This window comes from Barbus barbus, assembly GCF_936440315.1.
Source record: "Barbus barbus genome assembly, chromosome: 19".
Classification (NCBI taxonomy): domain Eukaryota; kingdom Metazoa; phylum Chordata; class Actinopteri; order Cypriniformes; family Cyprinidae; genus Barbus; species Barbus barbus.
In genome coordinates this window covers 15,527,575-15,547,106 of record NC_136747.1, presented here as the reverse complement: position 1 = coordinate 15,547,106, position 19,532 = coordinate 15,527,575, and the positions used below count along the sequence as shown (strand labels likewise).

Below are 19,532 nucleotides of genomic sequence, written 5' to 3'. Positions count from 1 at the left end.
ATCAAACCGTGTAACTTAGAGTGAGGGGTTGAGCTTTTATTTTGAAATCGCAATGTATTCTCCTGTTAGTGTAGATTTATAAATGATTTACCTTACAAATCTGATGAAATGGTGCGCGCTGCGTTCCCAGATGAAGGTTATAATAAACCCAAACTCACAACAACATGCAGAGATGAGTTTGAGACGCTCCACATGTAAATGATAACAGTTTCTGTGGAGCCGCTGTGAGACGCACGAACTTAACCTGCACGCATGGAAATAATTAAAGCGCATATACTGTGTGATCTGCATCGCATATAATTATTTAATTAAATCATAGCATTTGTGAATTCACAATTATGCTTAATTATGATTTTTAAATGGGTTTAATATATCATGCAGCCTTGGAAAATAGTCTAAAAATGTGTTTTATGGATTCTCGCCCGTGAAATGTGCCACTTCCGGTATTGTGCCGGTTAGTCGACCAGAGGAAAATGAAGTCGACGATTTAAAAAAAAATCGACTAGTCGACTAAAATCGACGAATCGCGACAGCCCTAGTCCTGTGCAGCAAAGCTGAATTTTCAGCATCATTACTCCAGTCTTCGGTGTCACACGATCCTTCACAAATCATTCTAATATGAAGATTTATAATCAATGTTGGAAACAGTTATGCTGCTTAATATTTTTGGGGCCTGTGATACTTCTTTCAGGATTTTTTGATAAATAAAATGTTTAAAAGAACAGTGTTTATTCAAAATAGAAATTTTGTGTTACAATATACACTACTACTCCAAAATTTGGGAACAGTACTTTTTTCTTTTTTTTAAAGAAATTATTACTTTTATTCAGTAAGGATGTGTTAAATGGATAATATGTGATAGTAAAGACTTATATTGTTTAGAAAAGATTCATATTTTGAGTAAATGCTGTTCTTTTTAACTGTTTATTCATAAAAGAATCTAAGAAAAAAAAAGTATCACAGGTTCCAAAAAAATATTAAGCAGCACAACAGTTTCAACACTGATAATAAATCGGCATAATATTAGAATGATTTCTGAAGGATCATGTGACACTGAAAACTGGTGTAATGGCTGATGAAAATTCAGCACTGCATGACAGAAATAAATAATATTTTAAAGTATATTAAAATAGGAAACCAATATTACAAATTGAAATAATAGTTCACAGTATTACTGTTTTTTCTGTATTTTTGATCAAATAAATACAGCCTTGATGAGCATAAGAGACTTAAATAAAAAATAAAAAAAACATAAAAAATCTTAATGATCCCAAACATTTGAATGTCAGTGTAAATGTAAATATGTGTATGTGTGGCATTTTCATGACATCATATGAGATTTTAAAAAATTTCTGCTGCTTCAGACACTTGTGCAACCCCGTAACTAACCACGGAAGTAAGAGCCATCTGAAAGCTGTAGATCCGCGCCAGACCAAAATCAGCCAGTTTGATCTGTCCTCCACTGGTGACTAGAATGTTTTGAGGCTTAAGATCTCGATGAACCACACGGTGAGAGTGGAGGAAATCCAGACCCTGCAGCAGCTGGTACATCATATCCTGCCAAAACAAGACCAGAGTCATTCCAAACATATTTTAATAATCTAAAGTGGATTTTTTTTTTTTTTAATGACTGAAAAGGTCTAATATCAAGATATACATGTATGAATATATGCGTGGGAAGGGAATAAGTGTGCATGTGCCTTTAAACCTAAAGTATGGCAGATGTTGATAACCGACATGACGGCAGAGCAGGAAAGACAGACAGCCTTAAGGCTCCATCCCTGTAGGCCTCTGCTTCCATGCAGCTGTCCCGGGATCACAGCTAATTGTGAATTGTGTCATTCTGCCTCTGGGCCAATTTGAAAACAGACCATGACACTGAAACAGTGAAGAAGAAAAAAAAAAAACACACACACACACACACACACACAAAGAAGGTGGGGAGAAAAGACAGCAATTGTCATTTTCTTTAGTAGAAACTGTCGATAATGGTCAAATAGATAAGAAAAAAAAATGGGGCAATGCATAAGAAGGATAGAAAAAGTCATCGTGCCGAGCGAGGAGCATTTGCTCACAGTTGTTGCTTGACTTGTTCCAAAGCAGAAGTATCAAGCGGTGGCAGCCTACCCCTGAGAAACCCACTGCCAAGACCTCACAAGTGACATGGATCTGAGCCCGCAGCACTGTTCATTCCCCGACCAGCTGGTGAGTGATTAAAAACACTGAAACAACGGGGTGCACACTCAAGCAGAAAACTGCAACCGGCGCGAGTCAGACCGTGTGAGGGGAAAGGGACGGAGGTCCTCACAATGTGCGCATTGGGGGCCTACACTAGGGAACGTGTGTGTGTCAGAGTCAGGCAGCCAGGATAAACAAGGAGCCTTTCTGAATGTCCATCCAGCCATGACCTCCCAGACCTTCAGGCACAGGCAGTTATTCTGGGAGCTCCTAAAACAGGATCACCCCCTACCAGCTCCTTTGTCTTGGCCTAAAATGGCCCACGGTTGGCCCACTTTTGCTTAAGACAAAGGTGAAAAGAAAAGGTACACAACCGCCTCAGAAGCATGACCCGAGGATAAATATGCATATAGTCTCCTCCCAACTCCTCCAAACACATATTAAGCAGCTTGTGTACCTTTTATGCATGTGTTATGTATCTAATTATCATGACAAATGGAGTCTGTGCTCATTTTCAGTGCTGTTTGTAGAGGGAAATCTGCAGATTGTGTCAATTAAATGTGTGAATTGGTAGCTAAATATAATATTATACAATAAACATACACTACCATCGAAAGGTTTAGTGTAAGTAAGACTGCTTTTAAATTAATCACTACTTTTATTCAGGAAAGGATGTATTAAATCAGTTGAAAGTGACAGTAAAGACATTTAAATATTTACAAAAGATTTCTATTTCAAATAATTGTCCTATTGAACTTCTATTCATCAAACAATCCTGAAAGAAAATCCTGAATATTTTCCAGAAAAATATTAAGCAGCACAACCGTTTTCAACGCTGATAAGAAATGTTTCTTGAGCACCAAATTAGCATATTAGGATGATTTCTTGAAGGATCGTGTGACGCTGGAGACTAAAGTAATGGCTGCTCTTCCAATTTACCAACCTCAAACGTTTGAATTTTGAGTGCATAATTAGCCCCAACTTTTAATGTATGAACACAAATGGTGCTTCATTTGCAAACGAACAACGTTCAAATTTCAGAGAATTCTGGGGGTACAGATACCTCATATTTATTAACAGTAATTTAAGCGTTATTATTATTTAAATTATGAGTGATCTGTTGAAGTGATACTCTGGAAACCACTTTAGTTCAGTGGAAAATCAACCTTGATATACCTGTCATACAATCTCTCATTATAATCTCAAAAGGAGTAACCCAACAGGTGGAATCTGAAAGATTCTTCAGAGACGGTTCTTTGTTGTAACATGCTATTCACACAACAGAGGCGTAATTTACAATTAAAACATTAATGCCTCAAATTAAACCAGCAGTACCAAGCTGAAATAACCAGGCTTTGCTGAGAGGCATTCAGACTCTAAACAAAGGAAAGATTTGATAGCACCTGTCCTAAAGTACCTCTTCTTGGAAAAGGGGAGGAAATAAAGCGGAGGAGGAAAGAGTGGAAGGAAAAAAAACTCCCCAAAAACAGCAGTCAAAACAGAGCTTCCAGAAGGCACCCCCCTTTCTCATGCTAATTCATGAGAGGCAGCCATATTGTTTATTGTACCCCAGCACAATGCAGGACATCTGCCAGTTAGCGTTAGTGTAATTCCTTCCCCATGCTTCATTAGGCTCTCCTTTATGGACCAGAGACAGGCCTCGGGAAGGCAGGGGGCCGGAGAGCCTAGCCGCACTCCCCAACGCAGGGCCAGCCGCTTGATCTCCTTCCAGCTCATTTGATTCCCGGGGCCTCTCTCATCAATTAGCATGTGGTGGGTCTGAAATGGGGCAGAAGTGGGCAGTTTGGGGGCTGGAATGGGGTGGAGGCTGGGACCTCTGCAATCTGGTGTCCTTAGGAGGACGGTGAATAAGGTTGCTGGGCATCTTTAGGAGGGCCACACAGTCTACAACTGATGTCTGTTATCTGATGTCTGTGTGGCCTGAGCCACCTGACAGAATGAAATCTCACTAATGAATATTCAAGAGCTCTTTGGTTAAAATATTCAGACTCTGAAAGTACGTATAATGTATAAATGTAGTATAAAAGACTACTGTACAATATAACTGTATAATATGAATATATAATAAATGACTACCAATAACTTATTAAATATATAGAATGTATCATCAACATTTAATTTGTGGCTTGATCTCTAGATTTAATTTAATGTGAATATATATACACACACACACACACACACACACACACACAAACATGTTTTTTTGAAAAGTCTCTTATTCTGAGGCTGCATTTATTTGATCAAAATACAGTAAAAATGATAACTTTGTGAAATATTATTACATTTGAAGAAAAAAAAATTATATTTGAATATATTTTAAAACAATTTTTTATGTGAAGGCAAAGCTGAATTTCAGCAGCCATTACTCCAATGTCTCATCTCAAAACCCTCTTTTGTGCAGAGCTACTTACTTCAGCCACTGCATTAAAAATCTCAAGTTAACAGTTTAACAGCTGAGCCCAAGCCTCCCTTACTAATTCGACAACGTCACTTTATAACTAGTAACAAAGAAATGTTGAGTTGCTCCATTGAAAGCTTATTGTATTACTGTAATAAATGCTCACTGTATTATATAGAGTATTATATGAGAGAGAGAGAGAGAGACACTGAGTGAGTGTGATTACCTGCATCTGATAAAACATGCATTCTTCAGCTCAATCTCATATTATATCTCATATTATATTCACAATAAAACGTTAGTTTGAATGTCTGCTAAGGAAAGCGATATCTTTGTTGTACTATTCTAGGTAGGGTAGGCAATTTCGGAAAGGCTAGCAATAGCAAGCTAGCTTTGAAAGTAAGATCCCCACCCTCCCTGCAAAAATCACTCTGCAAAGCCACACCTCCCCTAAAACACAAGAACACACTCAGGCAGACCAGAGACTAACTTGCAACACTATGTGTGTCTATATCGTCCTAATGCACGGTGACGAGGAGAGTTTGAGTGGCTAAAGACTCTCCAAGGATCACAGCTGGAGAATTCCAGAAAATAGTTGAGTCTTGGGGCAGAAAACCTTAAAAAAAAAAAAAAAGTCAAACAGCACCTATCACCACATGTTGTTCGGGAAGGTTTAAAGAAAAAATCTCCTAGCTCATCCAAAAACAAACTCCAGCATATTCAGTTATCAGACACAACTGGAACTTCAAATGGGACTGGCTTTTATGGCCAGATGAAACTTAAAAAAAAAAAAAAAGAGCGTTTTAGCAGCAAACACTCAAGATGGGTTTGGTGAACAACTTTTTGGTGATAAAAAGTACCCCATGTGTACAATGAAATATACTGCTGTATTTTTGATGTTGTGGGCCTATATTTCTGCTGGAGGTCCTGGATATCTTGTTTAGACATGGCATCACTGATTCTATCAAATACCAACAGATAGAAAATCAATAAGTGACTGACTCTGTTAGAAATCTTACAATGGGCCATGTTTGGATCTTCTAACTGTACAATAATCCAAACACAAACCTCAAAAATGGGTCACTGGGCACAAAACCAAGCTTCTGCTATGGCCATTCCAGTCCTCTGAACTGAACCCTGTAGAAAATGAGTGAGGTGAACTGAAGAGAAGAAGCACCGTCATGGAGCTGTGAATCTGAAGGATCTGGAGTGATTCTGGATGAAGGAATGGTCTCTGATCTCTTGTCAGGTGTTCTCTAACCTCATCAGGCATTATAGGAGAAAATTTAGGGCTGTTAAACTGGCAAATAGAGGTTTCAAAAAGTATTGAATAAAAGGGTGCCGTTAATTGTGGCCAATGTGTATTAGAGAAAAACATTTATTTCATAATGATATTTCCCCCATTTTAAATTCTTATTATCCAATGAAGGGTTAGATTTTTGTAAATGTTTTAAATAAGAGATCAAACGGATGCAAATTAATTTTCACAGCCTTCTTTGATCATATTTACCAAGGGTGGCAATAATTCTGACCACGACTGTATGCGTGTTTGTGTGTGTATAATATATATATTTTTTTTCTTCAGCATTTATTTGATGCTATCATTTATTTGACAGTCATTACTGTCACTTTTGATCAGTTTAAAGCATCCTTTAAATTAGGTCTTTTAGCTGGGGAAAATGCAAGGAAACCACATATCTATCTCTAACATGCAAACTAGAGACTCAAACCAAGACTGCGTTATGTTCAAAAGTCCCTCTCGATACATAATCCTTCCTTAATGATACACAAAACTTGCAAAGGAAACCCCTTAGGTGTCACTATTTAACTTTTCAAATGTTTCTTAGCTTCTGTTTCCATTTCAGTTTGGCACGAGTGACAAAGACAGAGATACGGTTTGTTCCAGGACTCAATGTAAGATGCCCTAGGGGGAGTGGTAGCGAAATATGATGAATGGATTTGTAAGACTACCATGTGGGAAAAGTCTAAACAGATTAGATGAGTATATGATCAGGACAACAAAAAAAAAAATCCAACATTTCCACTCAAAGCTTTCCGGATGAACGTAAGAGGACACTGTCACAGGACACGCACCATGATTATTTCTAGACTAATGAAAATGATATCTGGCCCGAATGGCTTATTGCCCCTTAAGGAAGCCCCTTGCAGTCCACTGGTTCATTCTAGTGAAAGGCTGAGAGGGAGGCCACTAACCAGACATACACACTTTCACAAACCCTTTGCATGCACATACACACACATACACTGAAGCAACATTCCTCTGGCCAATCTTTGGTGAAAGCCAGAGCTGAATGAAAATAGAGGCACACAGGCACCAAGCCCTTTAATTAGAAGCCCATCCACCACATGCACTGCCCATCAAAAGGACAGGACTCTGTGATCTGAGGGAGCTCCATCCTTCACTTAGAAGGCCAAAACACAATTTTTTTTGCTCAGGGCCTCAAAGTGCAAATAAAAAATTCCTTATTATTATCATTTTTTTTATATAAAAATACCCATTTGTAGACAATATGGAACATGGAAATAAAAATCTGTTTCAAGTAAGCATCCATAAAACATGCTCACCTGTAACACAAGTTAATTAATACAGGTTTTAGATTCAAAATTTGCCTCGCTTTGTAGTATTAGTTCATGTTTTCAGTTACAGCTTAAGGTCAATGTAAAATGTTATTCACAGCCTTTTTTATTCCTATAACACATTTAGGATAAAATTGGAGATTCAACTAGTAATATGTAAGAAAAGATCTTGTTTTATCCATAACAGTTGACATAATAGAATGTGGTTGCAATGCAGGAGTTAATTCAAGACATCAGCAAAAAAGGAAAATCACTTTAGATGCAGAGCAAATTATTATATATTAAAATATTATAAAACAATATTTATGAACAATTATGACTCATGCACAGTAAGACCAGGATTTGCATTGAACGTGTGCATTAAACAGTAAAAAGGATTTGTTCTGGTTACAGTTTCTTTGCCTGATTGTCAATACGGAGATGAATTTGATGGTGTGATGGTACCTTTATGGTTTCTGGTGGCACTCCTGGATCAGGTGCTTTCTCCAAATATGTGGTTAAATCTTGGTCCACGTGCTCAAAGACCAAAGTTAGTTTGGTTTCCCGGTCAGTCCTGGAAACTGTGCATACGTCAAACAACCTAAACAAGGAAAAAGCATAATCCAGATGTATTATTAAATAGGGGACCTATTAAGCAAAAATCACTTTTATAAGGTGTTTGAAAACAACCAGCCTATAACGGTAAAAATCCACCCACACATTTTTTTATAATCTAAAAAAATCATAAACACTCTCTCAGAACGAGCTGTTTCAGATTCTCCCTCTGTTCACGTCACCGAGGGGAAAAAGTCCCGCCCAATTGTGACGCTACCCTATAAGCATAGACACAGCCCTGAGTGAGAAGCTGCGGTCCGCCGCCGCCATTACTGATTACTAGGGATGTGCGATACTGCAAATTTTAGTATCGATCCGATACGGAGTAAATACAGGGCCAGTATCGCCGATAGCGATACTTGTCATTTAAAAAAAACAAATTTAAATGACCAACAACAATTAAAAAAAATTAACAATACTAATGTTGATATGACTTATATTATATTCCCCTTAAAGCTACGTGGATATTATTTGCCTTTCTAAAAAGGACTTGGCAGGCAGACGAGCCCAGAACATGAAATCAATAAACGGTTTCATGTCAAGTATTTTCCTCTCATAGAAAAGAGTTATAAAAATAATTGTGGCTTAATAAATTAAGAACGTAATATTAAAAGACAAAACTCAGTATACACCTTATTAATGTTTCAAACTAGATATACAAGTAAGCAGATCTGCCCAGAATATGAAAGCAACGCTCAAAGTTTTCACATTATGCAGTATGCACTTTCCTCCCATAGAAAACCATTCTAAAGAAAAGTTTAACGTAAGTGGCTCATTGAATGAAGACACTGATATGAAAAAGAACTATTAAACCATAACTTGTTTATTATTGAAAGGATTTTAGTATGTTATGTACGTACTGTATTTTCTGTTTGTTTTATACATACTGTAATTTTTGTTATTATCGCAATAAAAAAAACTGTGATATGAAAAGGCCAAATTTGGTATAGTTTATAAAAATATATAGGCCTACTATGTATGTACAGGTAAGCAGATGAACCCAGAACATGAATGGAACACGCTGAATTTCATTTTCTCTAATTGCAATATAAAAACATTTAATATGGTGCAATCAATGGAGGAAGACAGTGATAAAGACCAAATAAATACATAAAGACTAAATTCGGTATACAGCTTAATAAAATATAATATGTTGCAAGCAGCTGAGCCCAGAATATATATGCAAACATGCTAAACAACATGTTAAGCATTTTACTCCCATAGAAAACCATTATAATGAACATTTAAAGTGCCATAAAGCATTGAGAAAAAAAATTAAAAAGCTAAACTCAGTACACACCTTACAGTGATACTGTATAAAAAGGACAAATTCTGTATACAGGTATAATATGCAATATGTGAAGGATTTCCTTCCTCCCCTTTTCATTTCTTTTGTAGCTCAGAGTTCCGTTCCATCTCTCACTGTAGCCAAAAGTATTCATTTGCCGCTTGCACTCGGAGCCGCTGTGTCACGTGATGGCAAGACAACCAAACACAGCGTAGCAGGAGAGGAGCAGCAATGCTTGCATAGGAGATGTGAAAAGAGCGGCATATACACCCACAGACATGTCTACACTTTGTTGTATGTATTAAGCAATGTTATTAAGTGTATAGGAGAAAAACTTAAACTAAAGTATCGATCTAATCAGGGTAGTATCGATCCGATACCAATACCAACGTTGGTATCGATACTATCGATATTAGGATCGATACACCCACCCCTACTGATTACTTGCTGTAGCTGCTGGAGATATACAATTTCAGCCCCAAAGAGGCATTTCAAGTGCTGTGTTTTGGAATGCACTAACGAACATAGGAGTCTCCAGAGACTCCCTCCATCTGAGCCGCTGAGGACACTGTGGTTAAGTTTAATTGTCTAAGGAAATGTCCCGGAAAAAATTGGTAAACTCCCCAATACGTGTAGGGATCAATACCTACACTTTGTGCGCAAACGTCAGCTCCAGACAAAGTAAGTATCACGCGTTTGTTATCCAAATTGCCTTTCTGAAAGAGCTTCTTGGCACTCTGTAAGGCTAATGATGCTAAAGCTACCATTGTCTCTGTCTGTTTTCACTGGTGCTGTCTTCATGAATGATCGTGAATAGGAATGTGGTAGTTAAAAGATGCATATGAAAGCAATGTGAGTCAATCGCTTCAGTTTATTGAGCTCATAATCACAAGTGGATCTTATAAAGTTTGTGATAGCATGCCATGCACCATGAGACCAGCTATGTTGTTATTTTTATCGCGCTGTGCTCCCTGTCTGTGTAATTCATAAAGGCAAATTTATAATGCACAGTACAATCAGATGACTGACTTTTAAACAGAGTATGTTTTCTGTAAAGATAACAGATTTGTACTAATAGGGGAAGGTTTATTTGCAAAGGCTAGCACTGCTAATGCTGAGCATGAGCTCTTGAAGCTCCGCCCTCTTCTCTGGGAGCACCAGCTCATTTATATTAAAGCAACATACTCAAATACAGCGCGTTTTGGCTCATAACCTAAAAGTGGCAATTTTAACAAGCTATAAAAAATTATCTGTCAGGTATTTTGAGCTAAAACTTCACATACACACACTGGGGATATCAGAGATTTATTTTACATCTTGCAAAAAGGAGCATAATAGGTCCCCTTTAAAAGGTCTTTGAGTGATCTCTGTTAATTATTTAGGACCAATTTTGACAAGTTCATAGAATACATAACAATTGAGTATGCAAATTCTACAATATAATCTGCAATGAAGAGGTTAATGGAGCAGAAACCTTCTAAACAAGACGAGCGGACACTGTCCTCAAACTAATATTGGCAAGACCTGTCAGCATAGCATCATCTCAATGCAAGGCTAAAACCCTAAAATTCCTACTTCAAGAACACGGATCCATGCTTTATCACAAGATAAGATATATGGAGGAGTTCTCTAACTGCCTGACTTCGCTTGTAAAGACAATGAATTATCCCAGACTTAATAGTGAACAAAGTCATATATCTGTAATCTACCAAAATAATCTTTCATGGTACTTTCACTCGATCCCATGACATCATAAACTGAACCTCTCCAGGAAACGCTTCTGCTGGAATCCAGATTGTTCTTCCACAATGAAGCCTCTTAACCAGCAAAACATATGGCATGAATAATATTCTCATTATAAGCACTGAGGGGTTGCCTGCACTTTCACAGCGTTCCAAACACCCAGCCCTATAGGACTGGGCCCCTACATCTCTTAATACTGTTTAGCGTTTCATTTAAAACTATTTTCTTCCATTCGCTCATGCCTTGCACTATACAAAAAAAATCTGTTCTGTCGATCCCATATATACTTCACGTACTCATAAAAACACTGGGGTCCAAAAGTCTGCAACCCCAATAAAAGAATTTAAAAAGTTTTAAGTTTTTTTGTTGTTGTTGTTGTTTAAATTATGTAAACTAATGAGAAATATTTCAGATTATGAACTTTTTCTTATGCACTTTTTCCAAATCACTAATTATGACACCGATCATGTTATTCGATTGAAGCTCAAGATGCTCATTGGAACATCTAAAATCATGCTGGAGAACATGATCAGGTTGTGTTAAACTTATGGAGTTCATGCAGCTTGAGCGCTGTTGTCATTAAAGCAAAGGAGAAAACAAATGGACAGACACACACATATATATTTATATAATATATATGTGTGTATGTATACACACACAGTGCCCTCCAAAAATATTGGAACAGTAAAGACAAAATTGCTCTGATGGCTGTGGAATCAAGACATTTACAAATATGATTAAAAGATGAATATGAGACAAAACTACAGAATGTCACATTTTATTATTGGGTGATTCAACATATAGATGTTTTACCAGCTAAGAAGATCAGCACTTTTAGAGTTTCATCCCCCTATCTGATGTGAGCATAAGTATTGGAACAGTTGCCTCACAGCTCTTTCTAAGTGATCAGCTGTGTCCTGTTGCATTAATTCTTCAGATATTAAAAGCAGGGAATGTGTCGTATCAGTTATATCCATTACTTCTGCATTCTGAATCTTGCATTCGATAATGACACACAAACCAGGATGAAGATGAGGGAGCTGACTTTGAGAGAAAAGCAAGCAATTTGGATGCTAAAAGAAAAGAGGAAGTAAATTAAAGCTCTAGCAAAAACAAAGGGCATGGAGAAATCAAGAGTTTGGAAACCACCAGCGACACAAGCAACCAACAACGACCTGGGGTGCGTTTCCCAAAAGCATTGTTAGCTAACTATGGTGACAAGTCCCACTGAACTCTATTGGTAACGACATAACTTGCGACCATAGTTGCTTTTGGGAAACACACCCCTGATCGGCTGAAAAAACAACAGTAGTTGATAACAGACAAATCATAAAAGCTGTGAAAATTAACTCTAAAAGACGTGTCTGTAAAATCACCAACAACTTCCAGAAAGCTGGGGTGATGCTCTGACAATCTACTGTCCTCAGGAGACTTTGACACAGAATTACAGATGCTACACAGCAAGACGCAAACCTCTGACCAGCACCAAAAATAGAAAGGCAAGATTAGAGTTTGCAAAAAAGTACAAAGTTGAGCCAGAAGAGTTTTGGAACTGTGTTTATGGACCGATGAGACAAAGATGAACCTTTATCTAAGTGATGGGAAAGCAAAAATGTGGAGAAAAAAAGGGAACTGTAATGAGCCCAAGCATACAGCCTCGTCTGTAAAGCATGGTGGAGGTGATGTCATGGCATGGCTGTCTCTGGAACAGGCCCTCTCAACTTTACTGATGACAGATTTGGAAGGGTACAAAACCATCTTGCCTACCAATATTCAAGAAAATGCCACCAGATTCATTGGGAAGTGCTTCATATTGCATCAGGACAATGACCCAAAACACCCTGCCAGTTCAGTCAAGGAATTTATAAGGGCAAATAAATGAAGTCACAAAGTGACATTCTGTAGTTTTGTCTCATATTCATCTTTTAATCCTATTTGCAAATGTCTTGACTTCACAGCCAACAGAGCAATTTTGTCTTTATTACACTGTATATATTAAAAATATATATTAATTTGCATCCATGGGCAAATTATAAACCAGCAAAATTTACATTTGCAATCCAGACCTTGTCTGGTCTAGCCAAAAGAATGAAGTATACATGCTCAGCAGCTTGTAGTGCACAACAATCCATTGCAAGGTTAAAGCCTTGAGTTAGGCAAGCCAATGACGCGAGTTCTGTCATCATTTGAGTGAACTATAACAAGAAGTCCCCTGATGGAGTCATCAGTGATCTCAAATCAAGATTTTCCACCGACCCATTTTAACATTAATAAGCCACCAAGCTAAAAATATCAACATTACCAAAACAATACAAGATGACCTTGATGGCAGACAATAAGGAACTACAATGCATCTATTCGCAGTTGAAAAAGACAGCTGGCTGCTCACGGATATTTGCGCATCAATGGTTTCACATCTCCACATAAAGGTCAACAATGGATATCATTTCAGTTGACCAGGTGAATTGTCAGAGAGGTGCATGTGTCAGTTGTATGATTTGCATTTGACACTCCAATTATTAAAACAATGGAAGCTGCATAGATATTCTTTGAAGACATCCTCATCTTAAATGCAAAGAGAGAAGACTGTGGTTTGGTTAACTAGATAATCTGTTGCAGAGATACTCATCTTATACCTAGGAAAGATGAGTCATTTTATCACTTATGGCTAGTGACTGACTGATATGGTTACATCAGGGGCCAATGTTGATACCAATATAGCAGAGATGCAGTAAAAAAGGCTAAAGCAACACTACATTTTCAAAAAAAATTCTTAAAATTCAGTAAAATAATATCTAAAACTACTCATTGCTCTAAAAATGGCCAAGTTTGAATGACTATCATCCAATGCCAGTAATGTCAAATTAGCCAATATACTAGTTATTAGGAACTTAATAACAAGCTCCCCACACTTTTAGCAACTAAAAACTGAGTGGGCATAATGCTCCGCAAGAAAAGAAGCTGATGGAGGCGAATCCACCAAATTTATGCCGCTATCTTCAACTGGAAAAAAAGTGTCTCGGTTTTCTCTAAGTTCTTAGGGGATCTCCCTTGATCAAGGGTCGGTGAGTGCAAAATGACGTGACAGGAAATCATAGGCGTGATACATGTCTGAACCAACTTTTGGGCAATTTTCCCCAAACAATTTAGGATGCCTACACACTGGAAATCATTGAGTTTTACAGATAGGAACATGTGACAGCTGAACCTCTATATTGCATATTACCAGATCCTCTTCTGGCTAGAGGGACCACAAGTACTTAATGTAACACAACCTACCTAAAAGTTTTGTAACAATTGGTAGGGACAGGATTTTGAGTATAATATCCTCTGAAATCAGGAAAAGGATATGTCAGCAGTCATATTTAATATTGTGGGCCACAGAAAGGTGCAGGAAATGAAACTTGTAATATGAGGAATAAAGTTATTTTCATTGTAGCACCAGGCTTTTCTTAACAGAAACATCCGCAATGTGCAATGTCTTCTTCCTCACGCCTTTAATCATGTTTTAAAACATTATAATATCAAGGCTATATCATTGTAAGATGTCTGACTTTCAAACAAACCCACACCCTTGAAGGAAATACATACAACATGAGGAAGTTAAGTTACTATCTATAAACAAACTAAAACAGTTATCATGCATCCCTCATCAACAGCACCAACATTCCCCCCACTTTTCTTTTTTTTACCTGACCACATTGGGATGCTCAAAGGACTCCAGCTGCCTCAGCACCGCCACCTCGCGGATGGTTGACAGCGGCATTCCCTCTTCCTCGGTCTGCACCCGAACTCTTTTTAGGGCTACAAAGCGGCCCCCGTTCTTCAAATCCCGTGCTTTGTACACCTTTCCATATGCACCTTCGCCGATCTCAGCCACCGGCTCATATTGTTGGGTCGAGCTCTCTTTGTCCATTTTTTCTCACGGCGAGGTACTGCGGGGAATCCCGAAACGTGACGAGCGCGCGGATATTTCACAAAGGCATTATTGGGAGAGCGGCGCTGGCACGTGCACTGCCTGTGGAGCGCGAGCACATAAGGAGGCAGAGGTAAACACCAGTGTGAAAAGAGTTAAATCAAATCTTATCTACGCACTTAAGATAACAGACATGGAGCTTCAACCATAAGCACAACATACACAAAGCTAACTCAGCCGCCTTTATGGCCATAATATAAAGGAAAGTCCGTTAAATATCAACACCTGGAGTCCAGAGGAAGAAGGCATAGGTGAATGACAAATGATGATGTCCCGAATGATATAAAGGAGAACTCTTTCAAAGGTTTAGTTAAAGTGCCGAATTTTTATAATTTCTGCCTGTGTTCACAGCATCTCGTGCCAATGACTCTAAACTTGTCAAGTGGCGTAACTGTCGTGCAAAAATATACCGTTTGAACACACAACTTGATCATAATTTTCACAAAGTGCTTTAACACTTCCCATGGTTGTTGTTGTTGTTTTAAACAAATATTTTAAATTTATTTAACATTTAAAAGTTATTTAGGTAACTTGATTTGACTTGGGAAAAAACGTGTTATTATCATATACTTTTTACAAAAATAATGACCTTGACACACAATTACGAGGGTCTACACGGGACCTCAATGTGATATCTCCTGTTTTATAGTTTTCTTGTCACGTGACAAAAAAAAATGGCTTCGTGCGTGCTGGTTGGTTAAACCACACTGACAGACTTTTAAAAAATATTTCTAGACCTACTTTTAAACAATTATACATTGTTTAAAAATAACATGAATTCAAACTACAAAAAAAAAAAAAAAACAATTTCGGCAGTTACAACACCCTGATATATTTTTCTACACACCCACTCAAATATAGAACTATTTTATGCAGAGTAAAAAATATTTTAAATAATAAATGGAGCCTATATATATATATATATATATATATATATATATATATATATATATATATATATAATAACAATTGTAGCGTTTAATTCAGAAGTTGAACAAACAGAAAAGGTATATTCAAATCATTTTGTATGAATTACATATTTAATTGTTTTTTCAATAACCTCACGTCACTGATACATAATTAGGCTACTTGCTAACTTGAGTCGACACAGGTATGCCTAATGTAACTCGCTTCCATACAGTAAACGACTGTAACAGACTCAAGCTTTGAATCTAACCCATACGCATATTGTCAATAAAAATAAACGGACCGAGTTTCTAATGACAAGATTGTCCCTGCTCTTCTTTGTGCCACACAGCCCTGAGCACGTGGTTGTCTACTGTTTGCATTGTTTAGCTGTGCATATCAATAAACGCTGACACTAAAGCCCCTACATTAGTTTCCACACTCAAACAACATGAACGTGTGATTAATAATCCTTCTAGTGTGCATGTGCAAATCCCCATATGCACAAACACGCGCACTGAATGTAGAAGTAACGCAAGTGAATGGGAGTTTGCTGAGTATAGTTACCCCGTTTGTTATATTCCGCCCGGAGAGTCGCGTCATTCATAAACTTCAGTAAGTTTCCCAGCTTCTCCACACGCATCACAGCTCGTGCAGTGTCCTCGCGACGGGCCACACAGGTAGTCGTATGGTGCACGCGCTAAACCCCATCTCCCAGCAGGATTACACCACTGCAACAGCAAATCAAGTGAAAGATCGTCTGATCAGTCCCTCAAGAAAGCGGGGTGGATAAAAAACGGACTGATTTTCATCGATCTGCTATGGCCGTCCTTCCCCCTTTATGTTTTTCCCATCTATGCAGGAATATGCAGCGTGTGTGTGTGCTCGGTCTGCTCCTCGCTTTCCCACGCTGGCTGAATGTGCCTTGACCCCCTTCAGAGCAGTTTGACACAGAGCAGGAGCGTTTCCGCATTCCTCACCGACTACAAAGACTAACCGCCTCCTCTTGCTTTCTCCCTGCCTGCTCGCTCCTTCACCATTCATACTGCTTTTTTGTTTTTGTCTCGGTGTCAAAACGGGATCACCGCGGGGGAAAGAGCCGGGACGCGGAAAGGTTATTGGATGCATCAGCCCATCTAATGGAAACTTTGTGGATCTGAAAATCCAGATTATAAGGCAAAAGATTGGCTCTTCTAATAAATATATATGACAATATGAAAAATATAATATCAATGCATTATTAATAACTTCCCTTATGGACTTACAGGGAATTTATACAATTCATATGTTATATGTTAAATCACGTTAACAGAAAAGGAATGTAAAAACGTTATAAAAACAAGAAAAAAGATACTACAGAAAAAAAACAGCAATAAAAAATAATAGTAATTTAACAGGACATTGCATGAACTATTACTGTAAAATTGATTTGTTTCAGAAGTAAAAAGTAAGATTAACATATATGGTGCAATCAACCATTTTAAAACAAACAAAAAACATAATTCTGACAATATTTTACCTCAAAAGTACATGCAATGTCCTATTAAAAGTATTGTCATTTTCACTGTTTATATAGTGAAAGTGGTTTCATTTGTTAGTGAAAGGTTTTATTGTGTCATTTTTACATTCTTTTTCTGTGTTGTTAATTTTTATGGACATTTTTTTATTTGTTTAGTTATTATAATTGTATTTTTATTTATAATTTATGTGTATAATTTCATATGTGTTACCCTGATGGTATTTTGTAGACAGTGTTACCAGTAGAATATCTGGCCAGATGTACTTATGATTTAATTATGATTCATCGTAAGACCTATTTGAATAACTGTATTAGGTTATCAGTAGCCTATATTCCTATTTTTATTATTGTTCAAGAAGGTTGGCTTTTTTGGGGGGATCACAGGATTTTTTGTTTGTTTTTGCAATTATTTTCATAATTGGGCTCATGTTCAATGTCACAGGATCCATGTTGCCTTTTCTTATCAATACTGCACTGCTGTCTTGTATATTGTCTTGCATGGAGACTGCCTAGCAATAAATTATATACATGTGTGTGATGAAGGATTATATAAATATATTTGTCTTGTTACTGTATTAATACAATATTGCCAATAAATGTTATCTTTTACGACATAAAACACTTGTATAGCTCTTAGCTGTCTCTGTTGCATTTTAAAGAGGATATACTGTAAAATGAAAAGTGTTGATAATCAGGCAAAGAATATGGGTGAATCTTCCTAAATGAATTGTATTGTTGGGTATATGGTGGGAGGGGCTTTGTAGTTCGGTGAGGTGAATGAATCTGCTCGTCTTCAGTATTCAGAGAAACTGAACGCTCGTTGGTTTGAGTGAGAGCGGTTTGGCATGGGGGCAGATGATGAGTTTGAAGTAGGTTTGTCTGCCAATACAGTTTCCCCATGTGTGCCCCCTCTTGTCAACTTAAAATTCAACTTTTTTGCATCACAAAGCACACATTACACACAATGGGCTCTAAACCAATAACTGCAAAGGCTTCCCTGTGCATTTATGCATCATGATTGTTCATTTTAAATGAGCTCTGAGAGCCATTTCCCAGATTGAATACATTACCATGCATACACATGCTTATTAGGCAGTGAAAAACAAAACAATTAAATTGGTTTGTGTGTGGTATGCTCACTGTCCTTTGAGCCCTGCCACAGCAGTAATTTTGAAAGGAGAAACAGTCGCACATTCTGGGTCTGCAAGACAGATGTCATAAAACAAGACGCAAATGAGTCGCTTAATGTATACCTAAAACCAGAAAGCGTCAATATTATTTAAATATATAACATCATATCATTGTTGGGGACGAGGATACAGAGATAAAAAAAATTAACAAATGAAATGCTCTGGGAGATTTATGCAGCATCGTGGTGTGTGCTGTTTTGTCTTTTCGTGTAAGGATGAAAAGGAATTTTGTGGTTGAGATAATTAACACTTACCAAGGCATTTTAACTGTCTCCTAGTAAAAGCTTTATTGGTTTATGAAAACAAACACATGCTTCAAAAAAAAAAAAGCATAATTTCGTCAGCAAAAAACACCTAAATATGTAAATGTGGTGAGAATTTCCTGTTTTTTTTTTTTTTTATTACTTCTTTAAAATAACTGTATTTTTCAGTGACTTTTTTTTTATTGCCACACGTGATTGTACAATAGCATCAAGCGATACAAATGTGCTTCACTAAAGTTTTGAGGTTCTAATTAGAAAAAAATAATCTATAAAACTTCATTTCTTGAACAAGTTCAATCGTCTTATGTGTCTTTTTGCATATGCTTTGCTTATCATTACAATGGCAGCTGGTTGAGCAGAGTGTAAGCTGTATAGTCAAGATGAAAGGCTCCAATCATACACTATCAGTGCTTTTTAAATGACAATCTCTGCGGTTATTTGAGAAGCTTGAGTGGCAGATGGGGATCAGTCTGTCTATGTAAGAGAGACTCTCTCCAGTGGAGAACAGGTGACATTCTACCAGATTACCTTTCCACCCCATACACTTCTAACCAGACACCAGTCGGCCCAACAGCAGCCTCTCAGATCGGCTTTCTCAAATCAGATTCAGCCACACATGGAGGCAGCATTTGTGAAAGTGATCCCGACAGTCCTCATGTTACTCTTAGTCGATTCACTGTCCCCTCAGTGCAGAGAATAACTGTTAACCACACACCAAACGCAGTGTCTGTGTGGTTTGTTAATGATGAAACAACCTTATGTTTCGGTTACATATGGATGAAGGAGATTACATATCAAAAATCATTACTCTCTACACAATGACAGTAATATCTTTTTAGAAAGACTTTTTGACATTTA

General features: G+C 37.5%; 1 protein-coding gene across 1 annotated transcript in view; it reads right to left on the bottom strand.

Annotated features, from left to right (window-relative positions):
* Positions 1 to 16,654, bottom strand: part of cdk6 (cyclin dependent kinase 6) — a 37,700-nt gene extending 21,046 nt beyond the window's left edge. Inside the window, exons 1-4 of the mRNA XM_079441402.1 lie at positions 16,270 to 16,654; positions 14,513 to 14,838; positions 7,640 to 7,775; positions 1,390 to 1,557 (exon numbers count right to left, since the gene is read on the bottom strand). Coding sequence (XP_079297528.1) covers positions 1,390 to 1,557; positions 7,640 to 7,775; positions 14,513 to 14,736 — 528 coding nt within the window. The 5' untranslated portion in view covers positions 14,737 to 14,838; positions 16,270 to 16,654. The remainder of the gene's footprint in view (positions 1 to 1,389; positions 1,558 to 7,639; positions 7,776 to 14,512; positions 14,839 to 16,269) is intronic.
* Between the last annotated feature and the right edge of the window lie 2,878 nt (positions 16,655 to 19,532).